Source organism: Andrena cerasifolii, chromosome 4, assembly GCF_050908995.1.
Source record: "Andrena cerasifolii isolate SP2316 chromosome 4, iyAndCera1_principal, whole genome shotgun sequence".
NCBI classification, from domain to species: Eukaryota; Metazoa; Arthropoda; class Insecta; order Hymenoptera; family Andrenidae; genus Andrena; species Andrena cerasifolii.
In genome coordinates, this window is record NC_135121.1 from 19,186,528 (window position 1) to 19,212,837 (window position 26,310).

Sequence of the window (26,310 nt, forward strand, 5' to 3'; positions counted from 1 at the left end):
AAACTGAGGAAAGGCATCGTTGTGCCCCACCTGACGGATAATTAATTAAAACAATTAGTCTAAACAGACACTGTCTGATATCTGAGAATCTGTGAACAATAAATCTAACAAATTATCAAATATAAATGTAAATGTATAAATTAAAGTACGGCCATTAAGTTTTGAATTTTCAGAATTTCTATAATCTTTTACTCACTTGGGCTACTCCTAAATATTAGGGTGGCCATTATTTTCAACCTGCGATTTCTTTTGCTCTCACCCCCTAATATAGTTCCATTTTATAAAAAAACTAGTCCCCGAAAGAGATTATTTGAATCAGACAACAGGAAAAGGTGCCAACCAGGCCTTAAAGTTTAAAATTCATCAATTGTTTGAATTTGAAGAATTTCTCAAAAATGGTAAGACCTATCGAAATTTTCTTCAAATAATATTAAAAGAGCATTCAATTCTCTATAATTACTGTATATATAATTTTTTTCGTGCGTCCAACCATTTTTTAGATAATAGCGTTTGAATATAGAGAGATCCGCACTTTACGCGTTCCACCAGTACAGCGTGACGTATTGTCTATACACGCGTAGTGCAGATTTCTCTATATTCAAACGCTATTACCCAAAAAATGGTTGGACGCACGAAAAAATTATATATACAGTAATCGTAGAAAATTGAATGCTCTTTTAATATTAGTTGAACAAAATTTCGATAGGGCTTACCATTTTTGAGAAATTCTTAAAATTCAAACTATTGATGAATTCTAAACTTTAACGCCTGACCGGCACCCTTTCCTGTTCTCTGATTGCAATCAACCCTTTCAGGAACTATTTTTATTATCAAATGGGACCGTTCTAGGGGGTGAGAGCAAAGAAATACAAAAAAAAAAATTCGACGCGTATAAATACGGGCCACCCTACTAAACATAAGAATGTATTGTCCAAAGCTTTTTATATAGTGTTTGCATATCTAAAGGAGCAAATCAGGGTGGCAAGACCTATAAAAAATATTTAATTTTTTTTATCTTTTAAGCTCCACCCTACGAAAGAATAATTTTTATCTCCGCCTGTACAGTTAATACACCCCACAGCTTCGTATTACAAATTCCTCGTCTTTCCTTCTCAGCCCCTGTTTCCTTATCTGACCTTTCCTTCGTGCCTCATCGTTTGCTTTCCTCCTTTACCTCAGCAATTACACACTTTTACCGCGCCTTGGAAAAAATCGCATATAAATTGCATCCTCCGCCTCGATTACCTCTCCGCCCCATTTATTCTCCGTACGCCAAGCTGCACGCAAAATATTCTTATTTCCTGCTTTTTCGTCCATTTCTCTTACACACTTCTGCCTCTCGCCTCGTCTGTCGTTCTCCCCATTTCTGTTGGTTCGATAATTCCTCTTACGCCTCTTTCTACTTGCTCAACGCCTCCGACGCTCGCCATTTCTTCACCCTCTGTCGCTCTTCTTCCGCCTGCCTACCTTCTCTCCACCCCTCCGCCCGCCGCGCCCCCCCATCGGATTTCTCAGAGTTGATCGAGGCTTTCCGCGATTAGCTTGAACAAACAGAGAGTGGATCCAGCCTTCTTGACCCGGATCCACGGTTCAGCGAGCCACGATTAAGAGGGAGTTTTATCTGAAAGTCGCCTGGGAATTACGGGAAATGCGAAATTAGATCGGCGATCTCTCTTGTCGAGATCAGTACACCGACGATATCGATAAGTAAACTCCCTCTGCCGCTGGCGAATCTTACTCGATCTTGCCCGAAATAATTTCGCTTCCTTCGGCTCCTTTAATTAATTGGCTCCGCGAGACTGCCACGGCGCAAGTATACAGAATCACCGAATGCCCCTGTTGAATAATAATAACTAACGCTGAATAGCCACGTCTACCATTCATCAAAAACATCGAATACTCCTGCGTGCAGTCATATAACGCTTGGAAAACTACGGACACCCACGTGTATATATCTCTCCTTTCATAAATCCCGGGAACACTAACGAATTATCGTCCCTCCGCCTCGAAATCCCAGGACACTGAAACCACCCCCGTTATTCCCCAGAAAGCGGCTCCCACTCGTTCGGTCGATCTTGCATGCCAAGAGGAGCGTTCCTTTATCTAAGTCAGTTTCAATTCCGCGCGTCTAGCACGGGAAAAACAATTTGCATATCATAAGCGTCTCGCGGGCACTTAAGCGCGCCACGGGGGAGGGGTGGTAACGGCCAGCCAGATAAGAATGCTTCCAGCCCGACGTGTCTGGCAGAGGACACGCACACCGCGACCGCTCGGAGGGTAATTCGTCGCCGCGCAAATTGATTCGCCCCTGCAGAGGCCACCTCGTCCCCGTCGTTCGCCGGAACGACGAGGGGTGGGCGGTGGCGTGCCCCGTGGAAAAGAAGGAAGGGCGGTCGATCTTATTGTGCAAAATTATTACAGTACCGCCGGAGCAGCTCAGCATATTGGACGAAGACGGAAGATCTCATATCCCCTATTACGTGCTGGGCCCGTACAGCGAGGGTGCCTCCCTGAATATTACCTGCGTCGCCGCTGGTGGTGAGTACCCCCCTTCGACATTGCCCTATTTGTCCCTTTACCCCTTTCGCGCTCTATCCGCCGCGACTCCCCTTTTCATTTTTGAATATTGTCTCTTCTGCGCCACCCTTCGATTCCTTCGCCCGTCCCACCCCCCCCGCCGCCTTTTCTGCGGCTGCAGTCGTTTCGTTTCGTTCCTCACCCCCTCGCTATCGATCCATGTATTGTGCTGCGTACCACGTTTTAGTGCTTCGGGTGGCACTCCTCCCGAGATTTAGATTCCTATTGCGTTCGAGGATTTAAAAAGGGTTTTTTGGCTTCGCTGTTTATCGTTGTGCCGCGTCGAGGGTGTAGCTTATCGGAAGATTTAGAGGGTTTCTTTAGGTGCGAGGGTTTATAAAGGAATACTTTTTACGTAACTAATTTAATACTCACGAAGGATGTTAGGCGTATACCTACAAAACTGCGTAAAAATAATTATCGAATTAAGGGGGTATTCTAGTGTAACTGCCCGTCTTTCAACGCCATCTTTGGGAATTTATTTAACAAGAATATCTGGCTTTTTGCCTGCATATTAAGGTATGTTTGAAGTGATACTCAGAATTTTTTTGGACTTCTTTATCGCACATATACATATGTATAGTCGGTAGTTCTTAAAAAAGTTCTTTTTCGACAGGCGTTGATGTGGGAACTGTTCTAGTCGTCCAAAATGGAAAAACTAACGTTTATGTTCTTTATTATGTTTGCCGTTATGGTTGGAACCACAGAGGCTCCCTAAGAATAAAAATACGCAGAATGACAGCATTCTGAAAAAAATGTTCGATTTTTGCTGATAAATTTAGCTGTTTTCGTTCTGTAGAATTAATTTTTTACAAGACAGAAACTCATTCGAGGTTCCAACCATAGCGACAAACATAATAAAAAAATGAACCTTAGTTTTTCCATTTTGGATAACCAGAACAGTTCCCACATACATAAACGCCCGTCGGAAATTTTTTTTTTGCAGAAGCTTGCGATAAAGCTGTGCAAAAAAATCGAAGTATTACTTCAAACATACCTTAATATGCAGGAAAAACTCCAGCTAGTATAAACTTATAGTTTTTGCTAAGTAAATTCCCTAAGACGGCGATGAAAAACGGACAATAATTACATTATTTAGAGTACTCCCTTAAGGATTGGTGGTGATAAATAAATAGAGAAAAATAGGTAAATAAATAGAGAAAACTAGGTGAATAAATTAGAGAAAAAAAGAGGTAAATAAATAGAAAAAAGTAAATGAATAGAGAAAAAATTGGAAAATAAATAGAGAAAAAGTAGGTAAATAAATAGAGAAAAATGATAACTTGAAAAGTATCGATTTTTTTTATAATTATTTTTACGCAGTTTGGTAGATATAAAAAAAGATGCAACTTCTGTTTAAACTTCTTTTCGATATCTCTCGCCGTTCTTGAGATATTCCACGAAAAAGGGAGTTCTACATTTTTTCACGGGGTGATTTCACCCCCTGAAATCGCATTACGGTACCAACAAAAACGGGTTTACGTTACGGATGAACTGAGCTTTAAGTATTATGTTGCTCTCGCTGATAGATGTAGGATGTAAATGGAACTATTTTATTCTTAGCTTCGAAGTTTCTTTTGGTAGACGTTTAGCATTACGAGACCTCTGTAACTTATTTGGTATATTTCAGTTTTACCGCGTGTATTGCATCCGCTAACGCGACTCCTTCGACTTCATCTGCTTTCTGTCTCGGCATCGCCTCCCCCGTGTTCTGTCTTCTGTTCACCCGTCTCTTCTCGGGGCTTGGCTCTTTGACACGCGACACCGAACGCGACGAGATTGGCAGTTTACTCTGTTGGAATGTAGATTTAGAACTGTGGGATCCCAGGGACTGCCAAAGAGCGTGTTTCCTTTCCTCCGGGGAGGTTCTTCAAATTTTCGTTTCTGTCGCGCACTCTTCTTTATTGCTTTCGTCTCACTCTGTTCAGCCCCGGGTTTATTAGCTGCGCGTTTTAAGGCGGTAACTTTATATGTCTAGATTTGCATGCGAAACAGCTTCCGCTCCCCTTCCTGCTCCGCTCCTCCTTTGAGAGGTATGCGTGAGATTACGAGCGCCGGTATCTTTCTCGAAGTGACATTCGTTTTAGGAAGCCGACTTTTAGAGTGATTAATGTAATAAAAGAAAGGAATCGCGTTATTTCTTCAGAACGAATTTGCAGTTCATCGAGGACGGAGGTATTTTAAAAATTACGAGCTTTAATATTGTCCTTACTGCGTTTACTCGTAGCAAAATCGTCTTTGCAACAGTGACACGTTGGAAACGATTCTAAGAGTCCATTCGACTTTGCCGGTCGAAAAGCGGTATATTTTCATGATTTTTTTTTCAAAAACTAATGTACGGATTTTAATGATTTTTGGGGGGTAAATGTTTATTGTTCCTTATTGTATAGAAGTGCATTTTTCATATTTCCAAAATGTAATTACAAACGTGTGGATTTAAGACGCAATATTTGTGCATCTAATATGGAAGATAAAAACGGCGTGTTGGTGGGTCATGCGTAACTCCTTACTTATTGTTTCAAATGAATTAAAAAAAAAATCGCAACTTCTCCACAGATGCGTCGAAACACGGTCCAAATTTCAGAAGAATCGAATCGCTAGTTTCATGAAAAAAATTCCCAAATTTTGCTACGTTTTTAGCCCCCAAAATAGGATTCCCCCTTAAGAAATGAAAACACTGAGTACTTATTTTCCGGATAAATATTATTATTAATATATTATTCGTTGTATAGAAGTTTAAATCGTGTGGTATATTATAGTATACTGAACGGATATTCTCTGGAATTATTTTTCTCTTAAAGAATATTATTAATATTTCACATCTTGTTTATTATTTTGCATTTATGCTCCATCAGTTTTAAATACTCGAGCATCGTGGCGTATAACTTCGACAACGTCGCGCGTGTATAGTTTGGCGCCAGAAAATTTCCATCAACGGTTGGGGGGGGGGGGAGGGGGGTAGATCGGAGGAGCACGCGGAAGTTGATCGCTTCGGGAGAGCGAAGTATGATTAAAATGAAAATTTAATAGCGCTGGATACCAGCGAAGAAGATGAAACTCGAGATGCTGCGCATCGCTTCTTGTACGCGCGTACGCGTTTCACTCGCCGCATCTCAGTTATTTGCGCCTTCAACCCCTTTCATGTTCGCCGCGCACGCTGTATAAAGATTGATAAACAAACCCCCACGGAGAGGAAAACAAGGAAGCTGGGGAAAGTTGATTGAAGACAGCAGAAGCTGCGAAGTAATACTTTTAGTCGGGGGTAAAATCATACCGTGTCTCGAGAAGCTAAAAGGAATTAGTTCCGTTTCGATATTTGCGATTGAAGTCAAGCAAATTCTTGAAAAATGTTTATTTTTTCATTACGTAAACGATGATTCAAGTTAAATAGTAGCTAGTGTTTCTCACGTTCGACCTCGATGCTCGGAGAGAACTGGAATGGGAAATATCGAAATAGGAGCTCTTGTAACTGCTCGGGGTTGACTCACTACGCGTCGACTCGCACTACTTTAACAGACCTTCGGTAGAAACATCACGTCCCTGCACGCCCTAGTAATCGCCTTGCACTTCGAACAATCTTCTACTACTGAAATTACATTGTACTGCATTCGAACCTTCCCTCTGCTCGCATATTTCACATTTTATTCGCGTTACTGTTACACGCTCCTTTTTGCTGTACGTGTATTCAAACTGGTAGTATTGGTTCATCGACTAAAATATTAAATTTACGTGCTGAATTTACCGTCTACGCGGGAGGCATATTCGCATAAAATATTGAGTTACAAAAAGATAATAATAACTCCGGCTACGAAGAACAAGGGGACCAGGACGTTTAAGTAGTACGAGAGCGTCCCCAGCCAGCCATCATCGCTCAACCCTCCCTAAGCTCGTTTTACCAACATCGCAATGTCCCATCGGGACTTATGAAAATATTTACACGTGGCGAAATGAATTTTTCAGTAAAATGAAACACGAAACTTGTCCGCGGATTTTTATTACACCACACCGCTTCTCAGCGCGTCAAATAAGTATAACATTCCCCTCGACATCGAACAGCTTTTACGCGAGATTTCTCTAGCTATTTAAAAATGTTGAACGGTTTCTGAAATTCTCCTTCGTGTCCCAACAAATATTAAAGTCACCACAGAGATGTATTTCAAGCGACTCACCTTCTGTACCACTTTACACCCCTATCCACTGCACAGTTAATGGACCATCCCAAAAAGCATCTTCTATTACTGAATAAATTTTCACTCAAAATACTCCTCTTGTCCTTCAAAAACGTTGAACTCCACGTCGGCCCTTTATGAAACCTTGCATCCCTTTCCACCGCAACAGCAGATATTTAATAAAAAATTACTAGATCATCCTCGTAAAAGCTCCTTCTGGATACCGCGTAAATTTTCATTGAAAATACTCGTTCCCAGCTGCAGAGACATCGCTGTCGCTACAATGGCGTGTTTCACGTGACTCACCCCCGTGATCGTGTATCAAGCATAACCGTGCAACGCGTTCGCACCTCGGCTGCGTTAGAGCGGCCCCGCAAACCGCATCGCGGCCCGCGCACAATTCCCGCCGTTTATTATTTGCGGGAGTGTATTTATTTATAGGGAGTCGCAGCTACCGCGGGGAGGCTTGCGCGCCATAATCTGGAGCGTCTCCGTGCTCTTCCCGCGGGGCGCGAGACGTTATTGCGCCGGCGAAATATTTCGCCGTGGATCGTTTCCCTGTGAAATTGCCGTGTTCAACGCTCCGTTTCTGCAGCCCGGCATTACTACCTGGGCGTTTGTTGTCATTCGCGCGAGAGACCGGGGACGAGGGAATCTGCTGGAACGGCGCGGGAATCGAGCGGGAATAATTTTATAAAGGCCGCTTGTTTCGTGCTTGAAATAGTTCCTCCCTTGTAGAAGCATCGCACTAGCCGGCAATTGAAGAATCCTTTCATTAATGCTGATTTTGGGAGAGACTGAGATTAGTAAAGTCTTTTTCGTGTTCTTGAATAGTTGTTTAATAAATGCTTCTTAGTTATAGTTTTGTTATTTTCTTTATCAGTTTCTCGAACAAAAATCTTAAAGTAAGCTGCTACTTCTAGAAACCAAAGTTGTGCACCCCCTTCAGGGAGGATTCTCCTGTAACAGCCCCAAAAGTAACTGATACTTATGAATTTGTTTTTAAGAAACTATTGAAATTACCACAATAATTAATAAATTGTAAGAAGGATCGACACAAAAACTAAATTCTGCAAGTTTAAAGATGCCTCCTTATATCCCAAAAGAGTTTAATCCAATATTAACGATAGTGTTTTTATCCTGCGTTCACGCACGTCCTTTTTCGATGAAATTTCACATACCTGGGTGGCTCACACCCAGAAAATTTTTTGAACGACTCATCTAAAGAATCCAATTATTTAAAAGAAATCACGGGCCAATTTGAATAGTATTTTATTTAAATTTTATCACAGTTTTCGTAAAAAAAGTAGATTACCACATGTCGAGACGAAACGAAGAAAATCTTTAAACAATTGTAACTTTTACAAATTTCAATATTAGAAGCTACAAATCTACAGAGTTGTTGTCCGGATATAATATTTTTACAGAAAAAATAGTTCGTAAATCGACTTTGAAAAAAAAAGTATTTATTTCGATATAGAAGGTACAGAACGTCAGAATCAGTTTATGGGTGGCTCACACCCAGAGTGTCAACGCAGTGCTAATAAAAAAAATCATAAACATCAGTTATTTTGGGGGCTGTTTACGCGAGGATCCCCTCTCGAGGTTACGCGAAACAGGTCGAAGCGAGTAAAATATTTCTACCGAAAGTCATCTATCTTCAAACCAGTATTAGTGTGATCTGAAGACACTGTGCTTTACAAAATGAGTTTCCTTAGAGGGATCAGCATCCTACAAACGTGGCGATTAGTTTCATAGTGTTTAACGTATTATCCCACTTTTGAAACCCCATTTTGCTACCACTGACACTTGTAACGTTCATTTTATGTCCACACGAAGATCGTAGAACCACTAGTCCGAATTACACTCTCACGTACCATCGAGGCTAGTCACATCGTCACACCATCCCACGATGTTTGAATCATTTCAAACCCCGTATCGCAGACACCCCCTCAACCCCCGTCGATGCTATCCGCTGATTGGGCCGACATGCGTAAACAGAGAAACAACACGTAAAAGCCGAGGGGGGTCGGGCAGCAGCCTCATGCGGAAAAAAATATCAAACGGAAATTTGAAATTCCTGTTGCCAGCGCGGCGTTGATTCACCTCTTTAAATATTTGTATCGTTCCCCCGTTGTTTATCAACAGCGAAAACAGACGCACGACCACATGCAACCTGTTTTTTCCCATTATTCATCCTGATATTTACGGGGTGAAATAACGGTGGAGTCGGATCGTCCAACCGAAGTTATCCTATAAAAGATATACCGGGGATTGCATTAAATATTTAGGGTTAGGTAATCGCCGATCGCAATTGATTTTTGGAACAGTAACTGAATTCTTACTATTTCGGAGGTTTCAATGGCATTTGTGACTACTGTTTGAAATCTCAAATATTTCATAGGCTATATTTTCAGCCCCCTGACTCTCTATTGGCGACAGTTTCGTTTATTTAAATATTTAATTATTTAAATATCGTATATTTAAATTTTTGCTACCTCTAAGCAGAATAGTTTGTACACTACAAGGTTCTATAAAAAAAATTCTAGAAAGGAAATTCATCTGGCGTATTTTAGCAAATTCCATTCACAATTGTTTTCATTTTAATAAATCCAGCAAATGGCATTTTTTATTCGACTATAGAGGTTCTCCCCGAAGGGCACAGAAATCTTTCATCCTTCCACAAATGGAATGATACATTTTCTTTATTCCCGTCATATTTCTGTCCGAAATTATAATATGTTTCGCCTGTAGTAGCCACGAGATCGGAGGACGTCCCGTGGAAGGGGGATGCAATAGGGCGAATGTGTTTTCCACCTGGGCGTATTGCAATCGATCACCCCCCAACGCCAGATATTGGTATTTCGGTATTTATGGAACCTTACCAGTTTCCTGATGACCACCGAAATGCCTTTCTTCTTTCCCGAGGAGACACGTTTCATATTACATCTCCCTGCTCCGCTCGCCAATCCCAACTGCAATCTACTAATCATTAAACTCGAGGAATATCCGCTACCCAATCCACGTTTTCCACGACAAATGTAACTTGAAACATTCTACAATACCAACACTGACTAGCGCTTTGAAAAATTCTACGAGAGAACTCGAAATATCAAACTAAACTCAGTCTTTCTCTTATCGAAAACGACGATGCTTAGTAGCCAAATAAATTACTCCCAATAATCTGAAGCTCGAGAATGAATTTCGAAATTAGCCAGAAATTTCGCCCACAGAATCATTAACTCAACAAATTGTCGCAACGTACTAATCTCTTCTAAACAAGCTAGTTCCAAGTATTTCTTCAACCACCTTCCATCAAATCTTAACCCTCGTGCTTTCAACTTCTCGGTCCTCTCGAAGAACTCGACACCATTTCAACTCCTCCGTCGCCGCAGAAAAATAATTCAATCCGAAGCACAGGTCTAGCTATGTAACAAATGCACGCCCACGTCGACCGAGCGAGAAATACGAAAACCGAAAGATACGCGGCCGGCTTTTATTGAATTTTTTCCCCGCCCCGCGAAAACGGGTCGAGTCGGCCTCGTCGACGCGAACCGACACAAGCACCGCCCTCGAGCTGACCCTTCTTCTTTCTTCTGCTCGATTTCGCCAGGTCGACCGCAACCGCGGGTGACGTGGTGGCAGGAGAACGCTCTCTTGGACGACACCTTCGAAACTGTCGGCACCAAGAGGGTCAGGAACGTGTTGCGATTGGAAAGGCTGAGCCGCGAGCATCTGAACGCTATCCTAACATGCCAGGCCTCGAACAACAACATGGTGGCGCCAATATCCAGCTCTGTCACCCTCAACATGAATCGTAAGTATCCAGCAGCAAGGGAGAAGGTACTGGTATAGAACAGTTTCGGAATCATTGGAACGAGTCAAACGATTTTATGAAAGTCATTGAAGACGAGGGATGAAGGTGAATCGTGCGTGGTGTTATGGAGGATTAAGGGGCCAGTCTACTTTGATCGGCCGAAAAATTAAGCTATTTTTAAAGATGTTTTTCTGAGTAAATGCAACGTATAGTGAAGTGAATGTTTTTTGTATTTATTAAGCTCCTCTTGTATTATACAAATCAAATTTGAAAAGAATTTTTGCAATTTGTTTTAATTGTTTTTTTACAGTGTCAATATGGCACCTAAAAAAAACAGGTATGATCATGGCGCAGCTGATTTCCGGGCTCAGGCTTATCCGAAAGAAATAATTCTGAAAGATTCTTAATCTATATGAGTGTCGCTATAGTCCCTAGCTGAATTAACAATTTTTGTTGAAAAGTAACAAAATGGTGCCGGTTTGAAAAAAAGTTTGACAACACACCCAAAAGGATGTTTTCTCGGGTGTTCCATGAGAAGAATCTCGGTTATTTCTCTACAAGAATTGTTAATTGAGCTAGGGGCGACAGCGATACTTATACAGATTAAGAATCTTTTGAAATTTTTGGTTTCAGATGAGCCTGAGCCGGGAAATCACCTGCGCCATGAACATACCTATTTTTTAGGTGCCACATTGGCGCCGTAAAAGAATCATTAAAACAAATTAAAAAATTTCTTTTTAATTTTTTTTGTATAATATAAGAGGAGCTTAATAAATACCAAAAAGATTTATTTCATTATGTATTGTATTTACAGAGAAAAAGATCTTTACAAATAGCTTCATTTATCAACCGATCACAGTAGAATGACCCCTTAAGGGCGGCTGCAATTTTGGACGCATGGAAATCATCGGTTTATTTGGCAACTTTTTTCTTTCAAACGATGATCTCAATAGAAAATCTGATTATTCGCATTTATTATACATCTCTTGAAATTTAAAAAACAAATTTTGGTTTATTTTTTTTGTCAACGAAATGGCGGTGCTATAGCCGCTACATTGATAGGTCCTTTACGATTGACTCGCCAATGGGCGTTGCGCGGATCTCCGATCTGGTGTTTCCTCGAATAAAAAATCGAAAATTTTCTAAACTAAAGAAGCACATACAGATATTTCAGAATAAGCTTTTTTCGAAATAGTGAATGTTTGAAGAAAAATTGTGAATTTTAGCGGGAAAATTTGGTTACAGAAATGTCCGTGGCTAAAAATATTTTCAATATTTTCTTCTTTAGATTAAAATAAAAGGAAGATTCTCTTAAAGTTTCAAGTGAATCGGGTGAATAGTCCTTGAGAAGGATGCACCGCGTAGCGCCACTAGCACCGCCGGTTCGTTAAAAAATGAAATTACTCTTTAATCTTCTAAATACGTATAACAAGTGCCATTAATCACATTTCCTATCGAGTTCATTATTTAAAAGAAAAAAATTGCTAAACAAAACCTGTGATTTTCATTCAATTTACCAACGTGCCCCACCCTCGCCTTAAGACGAGGAACAAGTGTATCAAATTAAATTCCTTGTGTCAGGGTTAGACTTAATAGCAGAAAATTGCTGAATCTCTCCCATTACATCTCGTCGTACAATTAGGCTCATAGGTAGATATTACCTACTCTAATATGCTTCCAATTTTCTGTTAATTGTGCGCAGCTGAGAATGTAATAAAGACTATTTATTATTGTCCTATACAAAAGAGGCACGTAGCGTTCTAAATGCCTTGTTTCCAATTTCACGGCATTTGTAGTTGTTCCTCGAACACTTTAACCGGTAATTGCTGAAAAACGAAACATGGATTGCGAAATGGTAAAAGACTTTTCCATTCGTTTCAATGTGAATTTACGTACCTCGACGTGTATAAAAATAAATCTATATTTTTTTAGCAATAATTAAGAATGTGATCATTATGAAACCGTTCCAATATTGACACCAGTCAGCATTCAGCCACGATCCTTTTAAATTGAAACTGGGAAATGTTTGGTTGGACAACAGTCAGCTAGAGATCGAACTACTAAAAACGAATGTTTAACAAACAGTTCGATAATACAAGCTAGCACGTCCGTCCGCTTTCGCCGGGCGACTTCCTTTCCATTATCCCAGCGGTCAGATACAATTTGAAACGATCGTGCAAACACTCGTTCGCGGTGCATGGCCACCTTCCAGTGCATTATGGTCCTTCGAGACTAATGGACGGTACACGTGTTTCAGTGAAGCCACTGTGGACCCGCATGCAAGGAGAAAACCGTCCATTTAGCGCTGGCACCACGTACGAAATAGGGTGCGAGGTTGTCGGTGCCAGGCCAACGCCAAAAATTGTCTGGACCAAGGGGAGCGCGATGCTGAGGAACGCGCGGCAGACGGTAAATCTCGGTTAAGTTAGCTAGGTCGGGTAATATACAGGCCGTTCCGTGAAATGTGGCCACGACTTTCAGGGTAAAATCTGGGTAAAGTGACCACAGAAATACACAGAGAGAAACTCTTGGCGACGTTTGTTCCTTCGATTTTCAGTGACTTTCAGAGACGAAGCTGCTTTTATATTGTAAACAAGATGTGGGGTACCATTCTGGGCAGACGAAACTGTTGGCCTTCAGCAACAGCGGGGTTAGAAGCTTTTGATAAGCACTTGAGTCGTTGAGAGCAGAGAAAAGAATTTTTGGATTATTAAAGGGTCATTTGGTAATAGAATTGTATTTGTCACTATATTTACAAATGCTACGTGGACTGTTAAGGAGACTAACTCAGTGAAATCGCTCAAAAATCAAATATGTTTTGCGAATTAATTACAAGAAGAAGAATGCAAGCGCAGACTTTTCCCTTTACGTAATGTTTATTACTATCACGTAGAGTAAAGAAATATTTTTTTGTCTACATGTCTATTTTACAAATGGCATGCTAACCCACGAGGTTGATTATATCTACAGTGGTTTAGAAAAAGTGTCTTTGGTTTTGTCCCGATATTGAGCTTGGAAATAAAAATACAACGGTTGCATTGGAATATGTTTCCCCCGGAACCTGTAATTTTGGAAGGGACCTCTGAAAAAGGAAAGGAAACGAGAATTAGTAAAATGGCGACTAGGAGAAGACAATTTGATAGCTGCTTTTTATCTCGGAAACCAGAGCTTTTATATTTTATGCCAAGGTACACTCCGAAAAGGGATACATTTTGAACATGCTGTAAAAATTTCAAGTCCATTCGAACCACGGTTTTTTCGCAATGAAGGTAAAAATCGCAGAAAAACCGCCTACACGTCAGACAACTGTGGCGTCGTTTTTATTCTTAAAAAAAATCTTACAGTTTATAGTATTAATAAACAATACCCTAAAGTACTAATCACAATTCATATTCATCTCCTTGTAATTAATTCGCGATTTGACTGCCTAATCCCCTTAAGGGGGGATTCTCGTCTAACAGCCCCAAAAGTAACTGATATTTAAGAATTTTTTTTAAAAAAAAATTGGTCCTATTGGATTAAACACTTTTTGGATATAAGGAGGCATCTTTAAACTTACAGAAAATATTTCTTTTATGTCTATTCTTCTTATTATTTAGTAATTATTGTGGAATCTTATCCCCCTCTTCGACGATGTAACTCCTGTTGGCAGGATGTGTAGCACCTATCACAGTCATCTGATTGTAAAGATAATAAAAGTTTCATTAAGTTAGATAGTTTAAGCTGGGATTGGCCCACCTTAAAGAAAAAGAATGAAAATTTGAAAGAGTTATAGCGTTTGAAACAAAAAGTCATTTTTTTTTCCTTGGACAAATTTTTCATATTATTCTTTATATCGGCGAAAAAGCATTATAAACAAAAACTAAAATTAAAATTTTAGGTCCAGTCCCAGCGTAAATTATTTAACTTTAAGAAAATTTTCTCCTTTTCGCAATCAGCTGACTGTGACAGGTGCTACACCTGACGTCAACATCGTTGAAAAGGTTAACCCGAATCCACAATAATTAATAAATAATAAAAAGAATCGACATGGAAAAGAAATTCTACAAGTTAACGATAATTTGTAACTACTAACTAGTTTGTAACTTACAATATTAAAAATAGTTTTCTACAAAAAAATTCATAAAATTCGAAGGCTGTTACACGAGAAACCGCCCTTAAGCGTTAATTTTTAATTAACTAACAGAGCGCTACAGGCACCTCTGAGAATCCTTCTTATGCTGAATTATTTCTCACCAGATGTCCACATCTCGCCGAACGTCCTGTACAGCAACGAAGTCCCCAAAAACACCGTGCGATCTAACGCGTGCTTCGAAATCACGCTTCGAAGCAGAAAGTCCACAATTGGGTTAATAATCAACAGCTAATTTCCAATACCAAAATAACGATAATCTATAATACCAGTTTACCAGCACTCCCCATCGAGCTAACAACTAATCAAATACTCCATCAATAATAGCATTCCGAGCGCGGCCGCGCCGTCAGCGCCGGATAGTCGGCATTCTAAAACGCAAAGCGGATGTTCGATGATCGCCGGGGTGTGCTGAATAGGCTCCATCGCGCGAAAATGGAACATCCAATTATTTCACGCTCGGGTGATCCGGCGGCATAATATTTTCCTTCCATAAAGTTCAATTATCACGGCTTGTAAGAAGGCAGGCGCGGTCGCGCCGCGAGGACAGAGTTCCCGGCTCTGGTGCAGCTTAATTATCCAAGGATAAGAAAAAAAGATTCTCTTAAAAGTCTCCGTCGCATTTCCTACTCACGCCTGATCCTTTTGACTAATATTTTGAGAAAAGCTGACTGGCCTTATCGGGCCGGATCTCCGGCGCGGGATCCTCCGCTTCCGCTGGCCGGGCTCGCCAATTCCAATCCACCGGTCCCACCCCCCTCCCCCCGGGCTCTGACGTATACCCTCGATCCTTGTTTTTTCTGCGTCCCGGGTCTGATTACCGAGAACCGTTAGGTAAACTGTTTTAAATTCATGAAAACCCTCCCGCAGATGAGCCCCGACAACAACGTCACCACCAGCATCCTCACCTTCGTGCCGAGCATCGAGGACGCCGGCAAGTTTCTCTCCTGCCGTGGCAGCGTGCCGGATATCCCGGATTCCGAGATGGAGGACGGCTGGAAGCTCGACATACACCGTGAGTGTGTTCCCCAACTTTCATATAAATGTAAAGCCCCGCCGCACCCCCCTCGCGCCCGGCGAAACTGCGCCCCACGACAGGTGGCCGTCGATGCCCCGGCGGAATAAATAGAATAAACCTCCCGCCAACGTTTCGTCGCCTCTTCCGCCGAGCTTCCGCGCGGCTATCCCTCGGCGGTTCCTTTGTTTTCGCTGTGGATTTCGGGCACTCCATTCCTTTACGTGGCACGATGCGAGGAAGCTGGGAAAACGGCGGCCCCTTTAACTGATTGGGAATTTGCATCTATTTGTGCTCGCCGTTGCGAAGCTTTTCACTTTCGAACTTGTGCGTGGTAAGTTGAGTTAACGGGTGGCTAATACCGGTGACGTTTAAGCAGAACTTCCCGGGGCAAATGGAATTGGAAGTACGGAAGTAGTGTGAAAGGGGTTATTGTGAGTTGTCTGGCTACGCGGCGACTCGTACTACTTAAACAGATCTATCTTGGTAGAAACACGCCCCAGTGATTCCCTCGCAGTTTGAACAATCTTCTATTATTAAGATCATATTCCACTATTATTAAGAAGTGACGTGGCTTCACGTGTTACTTATTATTTATTTAACTTTCCTTCGAAATGGAGCTTCAGGCTTTGGTTGAAATAAGAGTCAGAGGTACTGCAGCCATTATCATAACTTCAGAATGCACATTGCAATACGAGATAATTTACAATTCTACTCTCAGTTTAAGACAAATATTTTTGGACACGCATGGAACCCCATGCTGCGATCGCTTAAGAATTGTGAGAGAGAAAAGGGGTGCGGTGTTATTACTGTTTACATTAACATAATTTTGCAACGCGATTCTTAATACAGAATAATTTACAATTTAATAATGCAACTGGTATGACGCTCAAAGTGTATGCAACTCTGCGCCGCGAAGGCTTCAGCTTTTCAATGAAACGGGGAGTAGAATGGTAAGCTCCCCCGACGGGCGTAATTTGAAAATCCACCGTCATCCCTTAGTTTTTCCCGCGCCTCCGTTCGCGGGAAAAACCAGCTGCGCGGCTGTCCAATAAAAATGAAATATGGTTGATGAGCGATTTATTGCGCTGCCGCACGGAAACGTAATTTAATTCGCGTAATCGATAGAAAGCGCGTCTAAGAGCGATTGTTTCGCTGCGCACGGGGCGGAAATATGTTTTCGAAGCTTTCCGCGCCGCGTAGTGGGACAAACTGCACGTTTTTGTTTCAAAATCGTAGAACTTTTGATAGAAATAAGGTAGAGGGGTGAATCCTTTTCGAAGATAAAGCTAAGGTGTTGCGGAATAAGGGAAAAATGTTGAAAAAGTGTGACAAAGAAGTTGTGACCTTGAAAATCTATATCAAACTGGACAGTTTCAAATAAAATTGCGGCTTTTCCGTTATAATGGTTGAAGTTTTTCCTTGGCTTGTCACACATTATTTCCTATAAATTTTGACGCACTGAATTCAAATCCGGTCGCAGAATCCTGCTCTGCAGGATTCGTTTGACAGATTTGCAAAGTCACAACCTATCTGTCATACTCTTTCAATATTTTCTCTTTAATCTGCAACTTAGCTTTAAAAAGCAGCAGTGAAAAAAGAAGCGCGTGTTGGAAACGTCTACTGTACGCGCCAACAACGTCAACATCCCCCGCTTGATTGTTTCTTCGGATTAATTAAGATTTTAATTGCATCCTTAAAACTAGAATTCACGTGCAAAGTTTATTGATTAAATTACATACTTTCATGGTCAGGCTTCTCGAAACTCTGTCTGTAACAAAAAATTGGGCACTTTTTAGTGAAACAGTTGTTAGGAATGTCACCTGCGATGATAAGCGATTTAATAAGAATTTCCATAGTTTCTATTTCCCACGGGTCGAAACAAAGCCAACTACTCTACATCGGTACTTCTTCACTGCTGCAATCCCAGCTACATTACTTGTGCGTTCGCATGATTTTAGCTTGTACAGGGATGGTCAAAGGTTGCGGTAGGGGAATAGCCCTATCAGTGGCCATGGTCAATCGATTGGCTTCGCCCTGACTATAACAGTTCGCTTTCGAGAAGCTGCAAAAAGCGCAACCCGCTTCAGCATATAAGCCTCTTCGACGATAATACCCTTGTTCCATCAAAGTGTGCCAGTTTTACTCTCGCCCGGCAAAAAGTAAAGTTCCCTTCAGCTGCTTAGGAGGCCGGAGTTGCAGCAATCTCCTCAAACAGTAAATTTTTTTTTTCCCACGTTAAATCTTCCACCTCAGACACTTCCTTAGCCCTTAAAGCCCGTCCAGTACCAAATAATTGTCTCCCCGTAAATTTCCGCCCCCCTAAGACCCTCGGTACTTAAGAATCCGACAGCGACGCGTTGCGCCTCCAATATGCTGTCCTACAATGGAAACCAGCCATCTTGGCAGCCAACCAGAACACACTATAAACCGAACAGAAACCCTTAGACCCGGGACGACGGCGATGCCAAATATTTAAACTAAAATCCCTCGAACTACGTCTCCCCTGCCTCCGCGTAACCCTATTTTCGCGTACCCAATTCCACACCCTTCGAAACCTCAAAACAACGCAACCACGTTTTACCCCGCTAATCACGGCGCCTTTTCGCTGTACCTTGCCCCCTCGGCGGCGTTCTGGATATTCTCTGTCGCACGTTTCATTCCGTATCGATGCGCAAAGCAGCTAGACCCTGGAGTTCTAGAAGACGACGCGGGTCGTGTCGTCGTCGAAATTAAACCTTGCATTGAAAAGAGGAGCACGCGACAGAGGGTAGGCGGGGAGGGAGGTGGAACCTTTTCAGCTGGTCATCCAGGGAGCTCCTGGACCCGCGTATTGGCTTCACGCTCGATCTCCGACTTGCTATTAGCAAGAAATCCGTTCCCCTGGTGGTCGTTCGATATCGTTCCTCCGCTCTAAAAACCACGGCCGAGGGGGGGCGACGCGGGGGCGGCAGACGCGGCTAGCTAGAGAGGAACGAGCCGGGGGAAGGGTGGCAAAAAAAGGAGAAAAACAAGAGCCGCGAAAGAGCAGCCGCAATATCGATTCACGACGTTCGCCAGCTCTCGGGGGGCTCTTGCTTATGATTTCTCTCGCCACCCCCCTCCGCCCTCGCGCAACTCGTAATACGGGGAACAAATCCGATAATTCCGCGGCAAGATTCGTGCCTGGGATAACCAGTAAATTCCCCTCCCTCCGTTCCCCGTCAACCGCCCCACTCCCACCCTCTTCGTTACTTCCGGGTGTTCCTCGCGTTTTCTCTCGCTGTTCCTCGCGAAATCGTGGATTGTTGGGGGAAAAGCGCTGGGCGAAGGGGACACGGATAGACCGATAAGTGGAAGGGGGATGAGAGGAAGAAGGTCGGGGGGGATAACCAGAGAGGAGACGTGTTTTTTCAGGGCTACGCGAGGCTGCGGTGAGAAAGGAGTGAGAGGGTGCGACGGGAGCTGAAAGGAAAGGTGAAAGAGGAGGTCGGGCGGATGGGGTAGAAGAAAATGGAGGGAACGAGAGGATCTTTAGCCGCGGATCGGCATGTACCATTAATTTTCGCGGAGCTGAGCCGATCTGCAGTACCTACCCCCTTTTCTCTCTCTCTTTCTCTCTTCCTCCCTATCCCTCGACCCCTGACCTCTGCTGCGCCTCTCTTTGCCGCCGAGCCGAGAAAAACTTTTATATTGGACAGTGAAATCACGGCGTTAATCTGGCAGCGACCGTGGCAGGAATTGCAGCTCCGCATAACACAGCGGGTTCGTTATCATTGCTTTTTGCGTCGCAGCGAGTCGAAGGGGGTGGCGCGCGATTTATGGGTATATCCTGTGCAGCCTGGCTGAGGATATGCACCTGTGAAACGGTGAACCTGTTCCTCCGCTTTTCAAATACCGGCAGTGGAAGATGGAATTTTACTTCAAAGTTCTGCGGCAGCGTGGGTGTATTCAAAGTGGTCCGGTATTTGTATTGCTGGGACAAAATGAACGTTGACGTTTGGAGACAGTAGGAGGCTTTCCCTTTACCATTTTAGTTAGTTATCCCCGATACAACTGTTTCGCTACCTGCTTCTTCACGTCCGCAGGGTAGACCGGGGGCTGTAGTAACACTTTGACTTTGGAATACGATCACACAAGAACTATGAGATTTGCAATAAAAGTCCTTGTACCAAAATCTTACTTACTTATCTGGCAGTAGCTTTACTACTCGGCTTCGCCCGAAATTTAGATTCTGATTTTATAAAAAATAACATTTTGTTTAAAAAAAAAAAGCCTTATAAGCACGTATTCCTAAAAGGTTGAACATTTGAAAAATGAAATAAAGAAAAAATCGATTCTTAGACCGGAACCTCCCTTTCAGATTATTGAGTCACAACTAATTCGCTGTGTATCGAGTAATATCCAAGTTATTAATAAAATATGAAAACCGGAGAAACTGTTACAACCGTCCCTGACCCCGGGTCATGGAGTCGATATTAACACAAATTTAACTTTACGAAATTAAAATCTTTAGTGATTTAAATTATAATAATAGATGAACAAATGTAAAGTTTATAACCAATTATGCGGTATCACAATTGTGGCAGAAATAAAAACCATTTTATAAATTTCACTTGGTTTGTTTGTGCTATGCTATAGAATTCCATGCAAACAAGACAATAATATTAGTCATCTTCTTTGCCACTATTCGGTTCTTTTGTGGTACAACTGACCCGGATTGCCGATGTTACAATCGTCCCCGACCATGCTTTACACCTTAAATTATATGTATTGTCTAACGAGACGCTTAAAAGAGCTAACTAACGATCAGTATTACTTTAAAAAATTCAAATTAAAGATTAAAAAAACAAAAAGCACATACTTGCAAAAGGAATATTTATATTACAATTTTAAGTCAGTCAGAAAAAGTTACGTCAGGGTATCGAAGAGTTATTTTGTTGTATCTATACTGCTAGAACATGGATGTATGTATTCCAAATGTCATTTTTCATCATGTATCCAAAACTTGTGTTAATATCAATTATAGGTAGTTACATTCGCCCCACTGTTACTACCACCCCCGGTCAACCCTACCATGTTTACTTGCCGCGTAGGAATTTGTCATTGGTTTTCTTCTTAAACAATCCTGAAACAATGAACGTCAAGCCCCTTCTTAAAAGCATTTCTTCCTGATTTGTAGGATCAAAATGATGTAAATGCTTTCTGGTTACTGATAGCAGTCGCCATACATAGCAGAGTAGGTACTTCATCTTTTCGTGTCTAAAGGGCAATCAACAAGTGGTCGATAGCATGATACTTTGAAAAAAATTATCCTCCCTTTGATGACAAAACTCTGAAGCCTCCAACTTTAGATTTCAGCTATTTAATTACACCTTTCAGTTATTACAAATATGCAGCAGAATTACCATCCACCAAAGTGTCTGTTAACATTCTCTTCTGCGAGATCCATTAATATTCACTGTAGTGATTGCTTCATTTGAGGTGCACCATGGCAACGAGGCACAACTCAGGGATACCCATTGTGTACACGGCGAAAGTATTGATATTCGATCGGGCCCTGGCATCGAAACCACGGCTCATCCTTGGAGGAGCCGCATCCAAGGAGGAGCATTGTGTGATTAAGCCAGGAAACGTTGGTCCAGTTTGGTTTAGCTGTCTGATCTCCGGCGGATTGCCTGAGGGAGCTCCGGCCAAGAAGGATTAACGGGGCAAAATTGATTTTGTTGTTGTCAGAACGGTCCACGTTGTATCGGGGGGGGGGGGGAAGTAGGAATTTAATTTGTTTGCGCTGAAAATGTTGCAGGATAATGGCTGCGCGATACACGAAACCCTTGTTTATCACATGATCGTCGTGTAAGCACTCTGTAAGCCGTGACTCTTAGATCGGTAAACATGAAGTTAAATTACACGTAGCCTAGATTACCTATTGACTTGTCTCAAAAGACAAATTAGGCATTCGTCGAGCCCCGGATGTACCGTTTCTATACGGGGACTTGGGTAACAGGTAATAGAGGATGTAATGGGTAATTCTACGCGACAAAATGGGACGAAAATCAGGAGTAAAAAAATTACGATGGAGGCTCCATTCTTTAGTTATTATTATCTGAAAATTCGCGTAAGGTGCGCCTGAAGAATGGCAATTTCTGAGCGCGTAGGGTAGACTACTGACCTACGCGTTTCGCGTCGCTGGTCACCGAATTTTCGAACGTTAATAACTGAATACAGAAGCCTCCACCGTAATTTCTTTACTCCTCATTTTCGTCTTATTTTGTGACGTAGAATCTTGGAATTTCAATTTGTCAAAAGAAAGTTCAAACTGCGAGTGTAATATCAGAAAGACGTTGCGATATGGAGGAGGGTTTAAAGAAGAACGTCAATTCCAAACGAATTCTTTATTTATTTCGCACAGAAAGCAGCGCCATTTTTCCTCGCAACAGCAGAAATTCATTTGGAATATAAAGCTTTTTCGCCTCCCGTCGACTATCGTTATTCCCAGGCTGCCTGAAAATTGCCCAGCTTAAACAATCATATCTGTCCCCATCTGTATAAATAAATAGGAGTCAAACCATCCCCGCAATGTACACCCGTGAAATCGATCCCAATTACGCATCCTCCGCCGCTCATCAATTACACCCGACACAGGAATAATTCCTGTTCAACCGCGTCCACCGAGAACCACCGCCTCTGCACACGATAATTCTCCGTTTTCTTGCCCCGGCGTTGTTCGCTGCAACCCAAAGCGCAGAACGCCGTCCCGTACGGTTTGCAACCCCGAGCCAGCAAAACATCCGGCTATTTCTTACACGCCTCCTGGCCCATACACAGGGTGTCCCGTTTCAATCGATCCACGCGACTATCGTCGAACCTATGGTGTCATCGAGGAATATTTCATAGAAAAGTAAAATAGCTAAATCTAGGGGGGTATAATACGATGTCACGAATACTTTACTCATTTATCAAACCCGCCTCGATTGAAGACACAGTATTGGTAAGTGTGTAGTTCCATTTGAAACACTAAAGTTGACTGTCGCATCTTCCCTAAAGCTGCCCTTAGAAAAGGCCAGTTTGCATTAAATTATACCACCCTCGAAGCCATTCGACTTTTATCCAAAACACTCCTCGATATCGCCAATAGCTTCGAAGTTATCCGCCCAGCTCAGTCGAGTGCTACACCCCGCATGCACGTGTACACGCGTAATATGGTGTTGGTTGAACTTTCAGACGAGCCAGTGGTTACCCTGGAGCTTGGCAGCAATTTGAACTTGAGCGCGATCCGTGAGGGTATCGACGTTTACTTCGAGTGCAACATCAAGTCCAATCCCTGGGTTTACAAGGTCTCCTGGCGACATAACGTGAGTCCATATCATCCGGCGCTCGTGCCCCGGCGTCGACGACGACGGAAACGCTAGCCACGGGACAACGAGACCCGGGTCTCAGTCGCAGAATCGATAATTCAAGGGTGGCGGGTGGCCGGAAGCCTCAATCAGGGGGCGAGATTAGGGGAGGACGCGCACCTGCGACGAGAAGTTTAACGTTTCAGATTTACATGCCGATAAGCGAGCGCGCGGCGTTCTTTGAGCCGATGGCTGGCGCCCCCTTTCGATAAGAAATTTATCAGTGAATTTTGAAACTGTTCACGTCACCCTGAGCGTGGCAGGCTTCGATGGCGTTCCAACTTACTTCGCCCCATCGACGTGTTTAATGGAACGTTTGAGAGAGAAAAAGTATTGGCTGCTAAATGTGCTTAATTATACAATAACCCAAATGCACCGCAACATTTATCTATTCTTTGCATTAATATAGTGGAAATTCATGAAAAGAAATATTGTATTTGTAGAAAACCCTGTACGTGCCACCTTTTAATTGCAGAGAAACCTAAATGTGCCATTCACTTAACTTTGCAAGCATTGTAAATGCCAATCCTGTTCGTCCCTAGCTAATTGGCTCTTGCATTGTTTTACAGAAGTCGCCGGACCATCTTTTACCACTATTGCTAACTTATTTACAAAGAGAAATTGCATTAAAATTCTATACTATACTATTACCATTGACGCGTAGAACGTACAAAATGTTTCTTCTTAATTTCAGCATTTACAGTGCTTACTACAATGACTTCATTTTCCTACGTTCAAAAGCAGCAGAGATACCTAGCTTTTTCCATTTAACTGCCCCGCATATTAGGCCACCTGGCGCGCCAGCTGTGTAAGACGGTTGCCCTCTACAAGCGCTTCATGGACCGCGTTTTAGGGCATGCAAATTAGCATGCAACTAAAAAAGTAAGCACTATCGGGCCTATGTATACGCAGGTATACCAACTTCTCCCGTTATTTACATCTGTAGAATCGATTCAGACCGAATCCCCTACATTTTCATTAACTAAACGCGGACGCAATGAAATTCATCAGCGCATGTCCAAACGGGATCGCACATCGCGTTTCAAGGAAATAGAATTTCGCGCGGGGAGGATTACATTCTCCCTCTGAGAGGAACGAGGGCCGGGGAAGATTTATTTTAAACGAATGCAGACGTGGTCCTTTTGTGTCGGTATATTGCGCGCGGCTTCCATAAATATTTCTTCTCGCGCCTTGGATCATAATGTCATTGTAGTCGCGTCTTTGTCGATTCCTCGTTTGATTCGGGACAGGGCAGACGAATGGGGGAGGGGGGCGTATGGTATTTCCACCGTTGCCAGTGTGTTTCGAGAGAATTCAAAGGAGCCCCGCGACGCGGGGAAAAAGAACGAGAACGAAAGACATTGTCGCGTCGAGGCACCGCTGAGAAATTGAAAAACTATCTGCAGCCTTCGCCTCTCGTTTCTTTCCTCCTCGTGGAATCTACGCGCAAAGTTCCCCCGTCGATCGCCGTTCGCCCGCTGCCCGCTGATAAATTAATCATCGGGGATGATAAATCATTTGGGACGAGGCAAATTGCCTGTCGATATCCGAAGGGGCTGTTGGAAGAAAGCGTGACGCGTCGTCGCTCGTCGAAGTTATCGTACTTGATTGTCGGCGCGATGCATTTCTGATTTCACGCTTCCCAGGGCAACCCTTTGTACCACAATCCAGCAACGGGGACGATAATTAGCAACCAAAGCTTGGTGCTGCAAAGTGTGACGCGCAGCAGAGCTGGGATCTACACTTGCATCGGCAGCAATCAAGAGGGCGACGGGGAGAGCAACCCCCTTAACCTGGACATCAAATGTGAGTAGCATTTTCGCTTGTTTACCGATACGTGTTTAATTATTATTATGCAAAACACACGTGCACGGAGCGTGTGGAACTAGGACGCACAAAATGTTGCATGGTTTAAATCTGAGTATGATTTTTATGGATCTCTATTATTTGGAGAAGCGCCCAGATAAAGGAGGCGTTTATGTTGGAAAATGGAGTGAGCAATTTCAATAAGAAATGGAAAGTTACATAACAAAAAAAATCGCGAAAATTTTGATAGTTAATTTTAGAAATTCCACAGAAACATTCCAGTTTGCTAGAATAAATCTCGAAAGCGAGATTATCAAACGCATCCTAAAATAAATTCGAATACTCCCGTAACAATTACATAGGCACAGAGGGGGCACGAAGATTCCCGCACTATTACATTTCCACGATTTTTCAAACCCAACAATCACAATTACGTTCTCCCACTCGAAATTCCCCTTGCAATTAACGGCAGTGCGCCAATGAAAAATTTTCCATTTACCTTTCGCCGTGACGTCGCGAGCAAAAACTACCCGAACTCGATCTTCACAAAAAGGACTTTAATTAAGCTACGTGAAAACTTTGAAAAAGCCCGGGCATACCTACGCGAGATGTAAAACTCCGGCGAATACAAGCACAGGAGTACCAAATATATCATATTCATTTTTCAAATTGCGTCCCTCGAGTATCTTTCACCCGAACGAGATATTTCTGAGCGCAATAACGCTAGTGACTGATTGATATGCAGCAAGATAACCGAATGGAATGAGGCCGAATGGACAGAGGCTCTTAGGGGTTGCAGTTGGCGCGCAACGAGGCGGAGGGCTGCCGTTCCCTCTTTACCAGGGGGACGTTTCGGAAGCGAAATTCTTTCGCCGAGCCCCGCGGACCAGAGATCGTTGCGATTGCAGCTTTACGTACTTATACCTGCCCGTATATACTGGGGCAGAGTGCATGCAGGGGTTGGTGCGTGCCGGTCGCTAAAAGCGCTCAAGGAAACCGGCTCGCAACAACATGCTTTTACCACGTAATGAAACATTTACTGTGAGACGCGCATAAAGCCAGCATCCAGCCTCTGTCGTCGAGCACGCAGCCCACGATGCAATACCATTCCCACAATGCCGTGATTTTTACGGTAACAAAGCCCGCTTTTCCCTTGATTCGCTGCTGCTTCTGTCTTCCGCTAACTGGATCGACAAGGACGGTTGGAACGGAGCAGTTCTCGTTTGCCCGACGATGGTACCTGTTACGCTTCCCAGTTTTCACTGTGGACATTTTCAGTGGATGTTTTGATACCGGCGGGGAGTTAATTGATAGGCCTGGATTGCACGGGAGTTTGGTGTGCGGTAAAGTTTTAGGGAAATGGACGTGGTGTTTTCGGTGGTTTCATTCGCGTCGACTTTTATCAGATCCGCTCGGAG

General features: G+C 42.8%; 1 protein-coding gene across 4 annotated transcripts in view; it reads left to right on the forward strand.

Moving 5' to 3' along the window:
• LOC143368119 (neural cell adhesion molecule 2) overlaps window positions 1-26,310 on the forward strand; it is a 384,831-nt gene that overhangs the window by 311,683 nt on the left and 46,838 nt on the right. For all 4 annotated transcript variants that reach the window (XM_076810482.1, XM_076810483.1, XM_076810481.1 and 1 more), the window contains 6 exons: window positions 2,422-2,538; window positions 10,360-10,563; window positions 12,821-12,972; window positions 15,566-15,710; window positions 22,914-23,044; window positions 24,733-24,892. In XM_076810482.1, the coding sequence (XP_076666597.1) occupies window positions 2,422-2,538; window positions 10,360-10,563; window positions 12,821-12,972; window positions 15,566-15,710; window positions 22,914-23,044; window positions 24,733-24,892 (909 nt within the window). The remainder of the gene's footprint in view (window positions 1-2,421; window positions 2,539-10,359; window positions 10,564-12,820; window positions 12,973-15,565; window positions 15,711-22,913; window positions 23,045-24,732; window positions 24,893-26,310) is intronic.